The following is a 12,174-nucleotide window of genomic DNA, read 5'->3' as shown; positions in this document are numbered from 1 at the left end:
AAAAAAACAAGAATGTTGCAAACAAGCACAAAAACATGAATGCTTTGCTAAACACAATGTCAACAAAATTCTATGAAGTAGAGGACTTTTGACTTTGGCAACACTAAATAAAACTGTAGGACTGTTCTCCATCTTCTGCGCCAGCATTCAACATTAATAACAGTAAAATGGATTTAAAGTCATTCAAGGAATCTATGCTCTTAGACCTGGCTAGGTTTAGAGAAGGGATTATGTTAAATAGGTTTAAATTGAGTTTTATGCAGTGTTACTTACTAGTACTTACTTTCCTTATCAAGCCCAGTTAAAGTGCCATGTATGTCATCACGTATGTCAGATTAAAACCTTCCCTTTTCATTATCATATGTATCATATGCTTCGAGTTTAGTTTTTAAGTCTGATCCCTTTTGTTGCCAATTCAAAGCTGACACCAGTCCAGGTAACTGTAACATATGTATCTCAATTAATATGGGTGTAACCAAAATGATCAATTTAGTGCTGAAGAAAATAAAAGCAATTCTGAGAATCTCCAGGTATGAGCTTTAAACATACTGTAGGTAATAAGTCAATAAGTTGATAAAAAGCGACGACTGCATTGCTCTCACAGTCCACAAGGTGGCGACAAGCTGCAGTACATGCCAGTCCTGTCCAATCACAGGTATTCACAACTGCAAGCAGTGATAATGATGTTCTCAAGGGGAAGAAGTTGTGTGAAACAAACGATATTTAATAACAATTTAACAACGGACTCATATGAAGGTTTATCGTGCTCTCTACTTTTTCTCATTTGCCTTCTCAAATAGTCAAAAATCAAAATTATTCTACCAAGAATAACTTTGGGAGTGATTTATGTGTTTAAATGCACAGTGTCCACATACATTCGACAAAATTTGAATGAGAAATACTTTTTTAAAAAAAGGTATAAATGATCAAGCAGAACTTGTCTTAATAAGTAGCTAGTATTTGCAGGATTCATTATAAATTTTAAAAGGCAGAAACATATGCATGTCCAGTTATGTTTTCCTAAACGACGACAAAAAAAACAACAGCAGCAGCAACAACCACAACAGAAACAACCACAACAGAAACAACCACAACACTAGTAATAGTAGTAATAATAATAATAGCAATAATAAAAAGTACATATTTATTTATTTAATTTTGTTCTGGGGTTATGTAAATGTATGAGCACAATTGTATTTCTACTTCACTCCTGGAAGTTCGCGCTTTCCTTGAAGTTTGTCCCTCAGCGGGATCCGTCGGTCATCCTGTGTGGAGAAAAAAACGTGACGCCTCTTGAGAGCTGTGCTTGTAGCTGATGTAGCTGATGTAGCTGATGTAGCTGCAGCGCTTCCTTAAGACATGGAGAGCGACAGCAGCATCAGGAGAATAAAGCCACAGAGATATGGACCGCAAAGTAACGACGGTTCCCGGATCCGGTGCGGGAACAACGGCTGCAGCAGTGACCCGAAGAGGAAGCCCGATGTGAGGCTGTACTTGCTGCGGGAAGGGCTGGCGGCTTCCCTGGTGTCTGTGTTTATTTTGGCGCTGTGGGGGCTTGTTCACTTGTCGTTACAGCAGCTCATCATCGGAAAGTCTACCGGCGAGTTTAACGCGGTGAGAGCCAGGTGAGTTGACTGCGCGGATGGTCTGTTGGGTTAGGGTCCTGACCGGCTAACCTTTCCTCTAGTTTGGCATCTGCTCCGCCTAGAAACCACTACCGGGTGTCCCCTCCCCTCCACCTTCACAGGTCACCTGCAGGACACAGGTGTGTACGCGGTGTGTTACGCTTAGAAGAGTATGACTCAGGACTGAAATGTTAAAACGACCTGAGATACATAAACGAGAATATTATGGCATGAATCTATAAACCAAACTAGTAAGAGACTCACAAGTTACTGCAGACAACATGTCAGGTCTGTTTGTAGAACATTTCTCCACCATTTGCAATTCAAAGTGTCTTGAATGATGCGTTAGAATTTTACAGCACAAGCACAAATAAACTCCAGTCAGTTAGAGGTAACTGGCCTGTTCATGTAAATAAGCTCCAACATAAATAATGAAGGAGAGACTGTCAGTAAGGCTGAGCTTTAGCTTTTAGAAATGCTGGGCATTTGGATTTGCCATTAATTTGTCTAGTTGCTCCGTAAAGGCTGCAGTTGAAGTGATTAGTGCTCTGAGCTTCTTTGGTCACAATCATGGCTTTCACCAGTCCGTGCCCCACAAATCCAGATTTGAATTACAATACAACTTTAAAAAGGTGCCATGTCAAAACATACTGAGTGAAAGGACGTTAGAGGACACCTCTGGTGCCATTTGACACATTTTCAGTAGATAAAAACTACATGCTGTCTAAATATTTCAGTTCTAGCTGATGGTATAAATTCATGTATATATGGTCTTTGTATTCCAAAGTATTTCTGGTAAAGGATTTACATAAATACACAAATACCTTGCCAGTTTCCTCAGCCAGACCTTCAGCTCTCACCAATGCACTGTCCTTTATGGTGCACCTGTAATATTTAGTAAACTGAAAGTGAAAGTGACTTGTGGCCAAGTATGGTGACCCATACTCGGAATTTGTGCTCTGCATTAAAACCATCCAAGGTGCACACACCGGAGCAGTGGGCAGCCAATGCTGCGGTGCCCCGGGAGCAGTTGGGGGTTCGGTGCCTTGCTCAAGGGTCTCACCTCAGTCGTGGTATTGAGGGTGGAGAGAGCGCTGGCTATTCACTCCACTCGAACACGCAAGTCCAACTCTCTAGCCATTAGGCCACGACTGCCCCAGTAGAAGAGTTGTTTCACGTAGATACAGAAATCCACACAGACTGTGTGTGTATCTGCAACCATGTTGGCAAGGGCACTCGTGTTTTCAGGAAATGCATTGAATCTAGTTTAGGTTTTGGAATCTGAAGGTGGTTTTACAAAGAAAGACACAGACTGAAACCAGGCATGCACACGTGATGATCTGTTGTCTTAATAGTTATGTTTAGTGTTTGAATGTGTAGGTTTGGTTTCAACAACGCAACATTCTCTCATTTCACTCTTTGCTCAACAATCTAGACGGCACTTGGAGAAGATCACCAGCGTCGGCCCTCGGCCAGTGGGCAGCAAGGAGAATGAAGTCCTGACAGTGGGCTACCTGTTGGAGCAGATTGAGAACATCCGGCTCGAGGCCGCAGCAGGCCCCCATCAGCTGACAGTGGACGTGCAGCACCCCACTGGCTCTTTCTCCATCGACTTTCTTGGTGGCTTTACAAGTTTCTATGACCGTGTCACCAACGTCGCTGTCAGGCTTGAGCCTAAAGGGGGCACACAGCACCTCATGCTCGCCAACTGCCACTTTGACACAGTGGCCAACAGTCCAGGTATAAAAACATTCAGCGTTTTTTTTTTTTGTTTGTTTTTGTTTTTTTTTTGTGAATTATCAAACAACACATTGGAACTTGGTGAGCTGTGTAATTCTAGAGGTTTATACTGCAGGTAAACAAGTGTAGCACACTGCCTGCATGTAGAAACAAGAACCACACCCTTGAGCCTGTTGGAAAGACATGTTTTCCCAGTTCTCTTAAACATAAACACACACACACACATCTACACCCACTAAAGGAAACTGATCCAAGAGGTGTGGACCAGGAAGATACACATACATTTTCATGTCCTCTGCCACCAGCTGGATGTTAGAATTCTCTATATTTCTTCGTGTAAGAATAACGGAGAGAAAACTAGTTAAAAAGTGCATATTTTTGTCCGTGTAGTTTGAGTTGATGTGTAGATAAGCACAGTCAGCACAGCACAACTGGTCATTTCTGTAACATTCCTGTTTAAAGCTGTTATGTGCACAGCTCAAGTATTCAGACTCTTCTTTGGACTTGCCCATTCTGAATTCCCAGAGGTTTTAGAGGTCAAGGATTATTATGTTGCTGACTTAAGTGACAACAGGCGCATTAGACAGTGAACAGGCTCCACCCCCAATTTATGAGAACTTTCAATCCAGAAAGCCAGAACATGTGATTGTGATTTTTTTTTTTTTTTTTTGGTCTTCTGTTTTTGCATCACATGCTCTGCTCACACACACTTTTCTTCTTGCTGTTACTCCTTTGTTATGTGCACTCACCATCAAACAGGCAGTGGGAGCCAAGTTGTCACATTCTTCACGTCTGTGCACAAGGAGCCTCCTGCCCTCATTCATTGTGTGTGTGAATTTGTCTTATCCTGGAGTACTTCAAGCTTATCAATATTATTATCTAGATTTTTCTCTCACAAAGAGGCACTGGGTCAGGACAAATGGGTTTGCGTGTCTCTGTGCATAAATGTCTGGCCAGGGCTTTTTTTTTTTTTTAGTAAATGTGAAAGGCACAAATCGCCTGTATTGTCATAGGAGCCAGTGACGATGCAGTGAGCTGTGCAGTGATGCTGGAGGTCCTCCATTCTTTGGCCAACCAGTCCACTCCTTTTCACTATGGAGTTATCTTCCTCTTTAATGGAGCTGAAGAAAATATCTTGCAGGTAAGATGAACTGATAAGGACACGTATTTTACACTTTGGATGCTGGATTAGATGACTCACACCAGCATCTCCATTTTTGATCTTGTTATTTTCTGTATTACATTCTCACTTTTTTTTTTCCTTTGTGTCTTTTTCTCCATCAGGCTAGTCATGGTTTCATTACCCAGCATCCCTGGGCCAAGCAGGTGCGAGCCTTCATTAACTTGGAGGCTGCTGGTGTTGGGGGAAAAGAAGTTGTTTTCCAGACAGGTACTGCACAATCTATGTTTGAAAAGCGCACACACACAATCTGCTTTCAGTTTTTATTTTACACAAAAACCAGGAGTGCAGCAGAGAGGAGATGTTAAAAAAACACAGTCCTATATATCTGACCAGTAGCTTTTAATTGTGTTCTCTATTAAAGGTCCAGAGAACCCGTGGCTGGTCCAGGCCTACGTCCATGCAGCCAAACACCCCTTTGCCTCTGTGGTTGGCCAGGAAGTCTTTCAGAGCGGCATCATTCCCTCTGACACTGACTTCCGCATTTACAGAGACTTTGGCAACATCCCAGGTAATGCAGCAATGTAGTGGACTATAGATGTTGACACAGTACCAAGTCTTTCTGTGCCAAAGTCCAAAACAGTAAGCTGTTAGAACATTGATGCTTTTATTGTGTCTTTTTCTGCAAACTTCTATTAGTTTTTATCTTTGTGTGTGTTTTCATTTACAGGCATTGATCTGGCTTTTATTGAAAATGGTTTTATCTACCATACCAAGTACGACACTGCTGACAGGATCCTGACAGACTCAATACAGAGAGCCGGTATGTGAATCATCACTCGTACATCCACACTGAAGAAGGTGCTATGTTGTTCCAATTAGATGCAGCGGTTGTTAGCTGCTGGGTGTGCCTGTTTGTCAAGGAGGAAAAAGGTCACTGCAGCAGAAGACTGCTGTGGTGGAAACAGCTGCAGACACCAGTTTTTGGTCACATACGTAAACACGTGCTGTGCATTTGTGTTTTATTCCCCACTTTGACTCATCAGCACTCTGCTGGGAACCAAGAACTGCGCACATACAAACCAGCCTCAGACCTTTACTCTTGCACTTGCCCTCATTTATGTCTTGCCTGTGTGATGCTGAATAATTTTGCTTTACTTAGCAGAGAATTCAATCAGTCAGCACTAAAATCCTGAGACAGCTGGCATCTTTCCTCTCTCACTCAGCAGCTACTGGACATCTTCCTCCTCTTCTTCTGTGTGCAGCAACTCACCGTGAAAGGCATGAATCATTAGAGGGAGAAAGTGAGGTTTTAGATGAGGCAGAAGCTATTTTTAGTTTGTGAACATGGAGGCAGTTATGTAAGGTGGAGGGCTGATACAGCACAGGGACAGCAGATGAGAAAGATATAAATAAAATTATATAGATGAAAAAGATCATGACAATATAAGTGTGTTTTGAATGTCACTGTAAATAAATGATTGCAATCAGTTTTTTTTTATAATTAACATTATGACCATTTTGGCTCTGTCATAGTTAAACACAAGCAGGGATCCCTACATGAACAAGTAGATGCTCTACACTCAGTTATTCAGTGAACCTAACAGGCAGAAGAACAATGCAGCTTTGTCTCCCCTGCATATTTCTATGTGAGCATGCTGTTAACTACACAGACATACAGACACTGAGACAGTACAGAAGAAAATCAAGAAAAAGAAAACCCGTACAGTGACTTCCTTTGGACTGTTGTCTATTTCATGGCATATCCTCTGTTGCAGAAGTATGAGAATTTCTCTAAGACACACATACACCAGCATACTGTTCCTCTTTCATTTTCCTGATGCTGTTTATTAGAGCAAGTCTGATTTTTGGTCTAAGTTGTTTTCCATACATCTTCATCACTGATTTTATATTGTAAAAAGAGTTTGTTGTTTGATAGATCACCTCCTGTTTTTTAGGCGACAACATCCTGGCGGTCCTGAAGTATCTGATAATGTCAGAGAAGTTGGCCGATTCCTCAGAGTATCGTCATGGCAACATGGTATTTTTTGACCTGTTAGGGGTGGTTGTGGTGGCTTACCCAGCTCGTGTTGGCACCATCCTCAACTACATGGTAGCCGCAGCCACCTTCATCTACCTGGCCAAGAAAGCCTCAATGCCTGGTAATGGGGGTAAGTCACCATTTTGTGTGGTGGATGTATGTCATGTCAATTCCTATACTGGATATGCTTAATTATTTTTCTCTGTAGAGGAGTTGGAGGAGCTGGTCATTTACTGGTCACTTCTCCATGTCTCCATCAGGTAGACGCTATGTTCGAGACCTGGCCTGTGCCACAGGTGTAGCGGTACTGAGCTGGTTCGTCACCCTCCTGTCAGTGCTGATCATAGCGCTGCTCGTCACTCTGCTGGGCCGCTCCATGTTCTGGTACAGCCACTTCTACACCTCTATCTGCCTGTATGGGGCTGCAGCCACCGGCAAGATGATCCTCATCCACACACTCGCCAAGAATCTTTACTACGGGGTGAGTGTGGTATAACTTTTCTTTTAACTCTTAGCTTTAAAGAACTGATCGTGAACAAGCATAGTTGAGGTTAGGTGATGAAGTGCCCTCTAAACATAGACAGATCAGAAAAGCAAAATGAAATGTATTTCAGGTATTATGAATGCTTGACACTTCCAAGTTTTATTGGAAATCAAGGATGGATTAAAAATAGCATATGTAATAAACTGAAACACCATTGGGGCAACACGGTGGCTTAGTGGTTGGCACTGTTGTATTGTATGTTGACCTGGTTGGTGTTTTCCTACACAGGGGGTCCGTCTGGTGGAGCTGGGTGATCTCTACTTCGACGTGAGCTTGCTTTTATGGTGTTGCAGCCTGGTGTGGCTGACCCAGCAGGGCCTGTGCTCAGCCTACGTGCCCATGCTGATGGTGGCCTTCCCCTTGGTCACCAGACTACTGCTAGCGAAGGAATTTAAACACAGAGGTAAACACTGGGGAGAAAATATATTAGATGATTTTCTATTGATTCCTTAAAGCTGAAGATCATAATTAATTAAGGCTTCAATGGCAAAGTAAGTTTGAAAGTTCATCACCAATGCAGAGTGTGAGAGAACAGATCGATGAAAAATACATGTGCTGTACTTCTGAATAGCAACAGAAACCTTTCCCCTGTCTGTTCAGTCACTTTAGCTCTCTTATGTTTTTCCAGGAGCATCAGTGAAATACACTGTGCTCTACCTGTTGGGCCTGTCCTTGCCGTATGTGCACTTAATGTTCCTCATCTGGGTCGTGTTTGAGATTTTCACACCCATCCTGGGTCGCAGCGGCACAGAGATACCCCCTGAGGTGGTGATGGCCACTCTGGTCACCCTGGCAACCGTCTTCCTCTCCTCCTTTTTTGTGAGTATACTCCACATTATGTGCAGCAGTGAACAGCAAAATTAATTGATTGCAAAATTTTCAGATATACTTCTTGCACTGTACTTTCAATCAGATTGCAGTTAATGTTGTTGTCTAGTAACATTTAGGTCATTCTTGTCCGTCTCAGCTACATTTCATCTACTTGGTACGGAGCACCAAGTGGATCCTGGCTGGGCTGGGCTCAGTCTTTATCGTCATGTTCCTGTTGATGTCCTGTGGCCTGTTCTTTCCTTACTCAGGCAATCCACACAGTCCACGGCCTAAACGAGTCTTTCTGCAGGTTCAGCATCACAACACAAACACACAAATTTGTGCCTACTTTGGTTCTGACATTGTAAATAGTTAACAACCCTCCCCCCCTTCCTCCCTCTCCCTCTCCCTTTCCCAGCAAACAACAAGGACCTTCCACAATCTCCAGGGCCAAGTAGAGAGCCAGGACTCAGGTCTTTGGATCAATGGTTTTGACTACACAGGGATACAACACATCACACCCAGTATCCCCGAGATCAACGACAGCATTCGCACCCGCTGCCGGGAGGACCGACCCTTCTGTGGTTATCCCTGGTTCCTGCCAGTGAAGTTCCTCAGCAAGTTAGTAACACTGCCTTGTTTTTTATTTATGTTCATGTTTTGACTTTCCATAGTTTGTATTGTCCCTCACCTCAAGTATTATATTTTCAGGAAGAACTGGTATCTTCCTGCTCCAGAAGTATCTCCCAGTTCTCCGGTGGAGTTCACCTTACTGTCCAAAGAGGAGACCAGCTGGGGCACGATCAAGATGACCTTCAGCGCAAAAGGTCTGGAGCATTTTAATCAACCACCATAGATATTTGGCATAGATTTTTGACGTTATAGTTTGACTTGAGCTAAACGATTTAAGCATCTTATGTGCGAAGCAGATGTGTCCATGGTAATAAGATGTCCTGGGAATAAGTGGTCGGTCTTGTACCTATGTCCTGTCCTGAACAGGGCCCAGCCACATGTCTCTGTATCTGATGCCTCACCGCGGGGCCAGCCTCTCCACCTGGTCCTTGGGTAATGGGACGCCTCAGTTTGACCTGAGCGGAGAATATTTTGTCTTCTACTCCCACGGCATCGACGCCCCCACGTGGACGTTCTGGTTTGAAATACAGGTACAAACAAACAACCATTCTGCTTTGGGGAGTGGAGGTAATCCTGTCAACAGGACTGATGTGTCTCAATGTGACGCTTTTTACTTTTCATTAAAAATTATGATAGTACATTATAGATTACTTATGAATTTAAAGAAATAATTGGACATTTGGGGAAATAAGTGCATGTTAATTGGTAAGCTTTACCTGTAGGCAGATGTCTTCCTGCTTCCTGAAATGTTGAACTGTTCCTTACAGCCTCCCAGGGACCCAGACCCATCAGGCCCTGAGGGAATGATCTCAGTGGCCATCGCTTCCCACTATTTCTTTGGGCCAGACCAGAGAACTGCTCAGCTGGAGGAAATCCTCCACAGGCTCCCCACCTGGGTTTTTCCTTCATTTTGGGTCAGTACCTATGACATGTACCGATACTGAGGACTGCACACATCACAGAGGCCTGTCTGAGGCCCTGAGACGGACAGATGCTCGCCTTTTCCCTTGGACACAAACATGCACAAACACTCCCTCCTTGCCTGCCTGAGAGACCCCATCACTGCGTCAGTAAGCTTAGCAGCTAACCACGCAGGAGGTAAGGAGATGAGCTGATGCACTGGCTACCACAAGCCGCGTGCTCAATCCTGAGCTAGGTTATTTTTCTTTTCATCCTGTTGTGTACTTGCATTACTCACTCCTCTGCAAGAAATAACACCACTACCACTATCTGCATTCAAGGTTTAGTAAAATACTGATGGATCTGTTTGGGAAGGCCTGTTTTTTGTTTGGCGTCTTTTCCCATTTTAACTGGAAACTGACACTTTTAAAGTCAACTTTTTGTGACTTGTTTTATTATATGCAAGTAGTTTGTTTAAAATTTTATTTCTGTGTCATTCTTCAGTGAGACACATTTTACCCATGTGTTTCTATAAGGCACGCCACCTCTCGCCTTTAACTGTCTAGAGAATCTGGCATGCAGATGCAGAAAAAGGTGCCTGTTAAATGAAACTTGCTAACATTAATATGTTAAGGTGTCTTTTAAACAGGCATACATATCCTGAAGATTTTGTGCAATGTGTAATATTAAGTCTTTTCTGAGGTCTTAGTGTTTTGCGTTTAAGGATGGGACTCTCTGAGATCAGAACGCACAAGGAAACAAGGATTTGTGGTTCAGGGTGACTGGATGGGACACCAGCAATGCAACTCCACATTCACTCTTAACTGTTCGTTTAATTTCTTTCTATTCGTAGTTGTTGCGGATATGTAGGTTAAAATTAAGCTTTGGGCTTAAGGCTGAAGGCAGCTTAGTGTTAACTGTGGACCACTCATTTCTGTGGTGTGCTGCTAATGTTTGATTCTCATTTCATGTGGAGTTGCATCTTTATTGTCGTAGCCAGGTATCACAGTAAATCAGTCATTATGGTCCTTCTTACGTGGGCCTCTTTTACAATACGTAATTGATGCCATGTTATAGTCAGTATCACCACTACCTCCATACTGATCAAATCAGTGTCCAGCACCAAGATAGCAGTTATTAATTCTCTTGTAAAGGCACGTTTCAATGTTATTGTTGGAAAGATGTAGATAACTGGGGTAAATTCATTATAGAGAGATTATTTTGATGGGTTATAAGGCATCATCACGCTCGTCTATGGGCAGCTGTGCTATCAAAAAAAGCAGAGCGAGTCCGTTCTCTGTCTTCAGTCCTATACACTGATGAAGTCATATAAAGTAGCTGCTTCTTGGGTGTCCGGACATTTTGAGTCTCTCCATCTGTAATCAGAGTGGATTGAGTTTGTAAAAACTTGACTTTCAGTCAAAAGATTGACTGAGCAAAGGTCATAGCTTTGTGTTATGATCCATGTTGTCTGTTTTGCTTCAGTCGAGTAAGATGACACCGAGGTCATGAAACATTTCCGTTGTGGTCACAATTGTGTCAGTGAGTTAAAAGCCATCAGGTTCTGCACTGTCCAACATTTTTATGCACATGAATTGTGGGTTCAATTTTTATTAAGAGTGAAGAAAAGCAAAGAACAGAAGACTAAAGCGTTGTTCAGATTTCTGACCTCAACATAACAGTTCTTCAAAAGCAGCCACAGTTACTGACCATTTCAAGTTGTGTCGGAAATCTGAATGTTTAATTTGTTTCTGTTGCTTTGTAACAGAAATTAGTGTTAAAATAACTGTTTGGACTGAGCTGCTGACCAAGCACTGTACACTGTGTTTATGTTGTTAGTGTAAACACACTTGTGGACGCAGTTATGAGAAAAAAAAAGAAAAAAAAAAAAAATCACACAAATGTCCCTATCAGCTTAAAAAAATTAATGGTTTAACTAAAACCTACTCGTATACATGTTAAAATGTCTTAATGCCTTTTGTTGAAGCATCTATTATTTTTAAATGTTTTAATTATTACCAGAATTGTTTTTAATATCCTGACTTCACTTATGCCTATTTTGTTATGGATATTAAGATTTGTCACTTAATTTGATTGACTGTTTAGCATCTCCTTGAACTACTGTTTAACTTTTTTTTTTAATGCATATTTTTAGTTGAATCATGAATGATTGGAGATTGATTTAATGGGTTGTTCTGATGAATGATTATATGGACAAGAAAAATTGACATTATGCAAAAAGCTTGAATTAAATTACCACTTATACAGCGACTCAAGTGCTCACGTTATTTACTTTGACCACTCAGAGGCGCTACAGGGAGGGTTCATGTTTGAAACTCTGCTATGAGTCTGAATCTAATTCACAACATTTGGGCAAATGTCTGTCCCTACAATTTCATGCTTTGACAACTTTGGGGAACCCAAGCAGTGTTGAACAGGATATGAACCCCAAACCTTCTTGCTATGAGGCGACCACCCCAGCACCATTCCACCAGTAACACCTCATTCATTCAATCTGACCTGAATGAAATTTCACCAAGAATAGACAAGACCAATTTTTAAAGATGCTAAATTCAGTTTTAGCACCAGGGGGCACTATGGAATAACATACATGTCATAACAAATATTCAGGTTGTCCATATTGGGTACAATCAATTAGTTATTAAAATTGTACTGAATGGTTAAAAAAGAGAATGCATGTATCCATCAATTTCTGACGGTGTTTGCAATTGTGCTGTCCTGTTGTTCACTGAAAGCACAT

The 12,174-nt window shown here is 42.1% G+C and overlaps 1 protein-coding gene across 1 annotated transcript; it reads left to right on the top strand.

The window, feature by feature from the left end:
* The first annotated feature begins 1,264 nt into the window (after positions 1 to 1,264).
* ermp1 (endoplasmic reticulum metallopeptidase 1) lies at positions 1,265 to 11,291 on the top strand. Its single transcript, XM_026298223.1, has 15 exons — positions 1,265 to 1,625; positions 3,061 to 3,365; positions 4,379 to 4,506; positions 4,650 to 4,755; positions 4,910 to 5,056; positions 5,216 to 5,308; positions 6,444 to 6,656; positions 6,787 to 7,007; positions 7,299 to 7,473; positions 7,699 to 7,889; positions 8,038 to 8,190; positions 8,299 to 8,501; positions 8,592 to 8,707; positions 8,880 to 9,043; positions 9,281 to 11,291. The coding sequence occupies exons 1-15, from the start codon at positions 1,360 to 1,362 to the stop codon at positions 9,455 to 9,457; spliced, it is 2,658 nt and encodes an 885-aa protein (XP_026154008.1). The 5' UTR covers positions 1,265 to 1,359; the 3' UTR covers positions 9,458 to 11,291.
* The last annotated feature ends 883 nt before the right edge of the window (positions 11,292 to 12,174 follow it).

This window comes from Mastacembelus armatus, chromosome 12 (assembly GCF_900324485.2).
Source record: "Mastacembelus armatus chromosome 12, fMasArm1.2, whole genome shotgun sequence".
NCBI classification, from domain to species: domain Eukaryota; kingdom Metazoa; phylum Chordata; class Actinopteri; order Synbranchiformes; family Mastacembelidae; genus Mastacembelus; species Mastacembelus armatus.
The sequence above is the reverse complement of the archived record's forward strand: the minus strand, read 5'-3'. Positions and strand labels throughout refer to the sequence as shown.

Excerpts from the sequence above, each read along its gene's own strand:
- ermp1 (XM_026298223.1), top strand. The coding sequence starts at position 1,360 with ATGGAGAGCGACAGCAGCATCAGGAGAATAAAGCCACAGAGATATGGA. Across the intron at positions 7,890-8,037 it reads TCTTCCTCTCCTCCTTTTTT|CTACATTTCATCTACTTGGT; the intron begins GTGAGTATACTC and ends TGTCCGTCTCAG. Across the intron at positions 9,044-9,280 it reads CGTTCTGGTTTGAAATACAG|CCTCCCAGGGACCCAGACCC; the intron begins GTACAAACAAAC and ends TGTTCCTTACAG.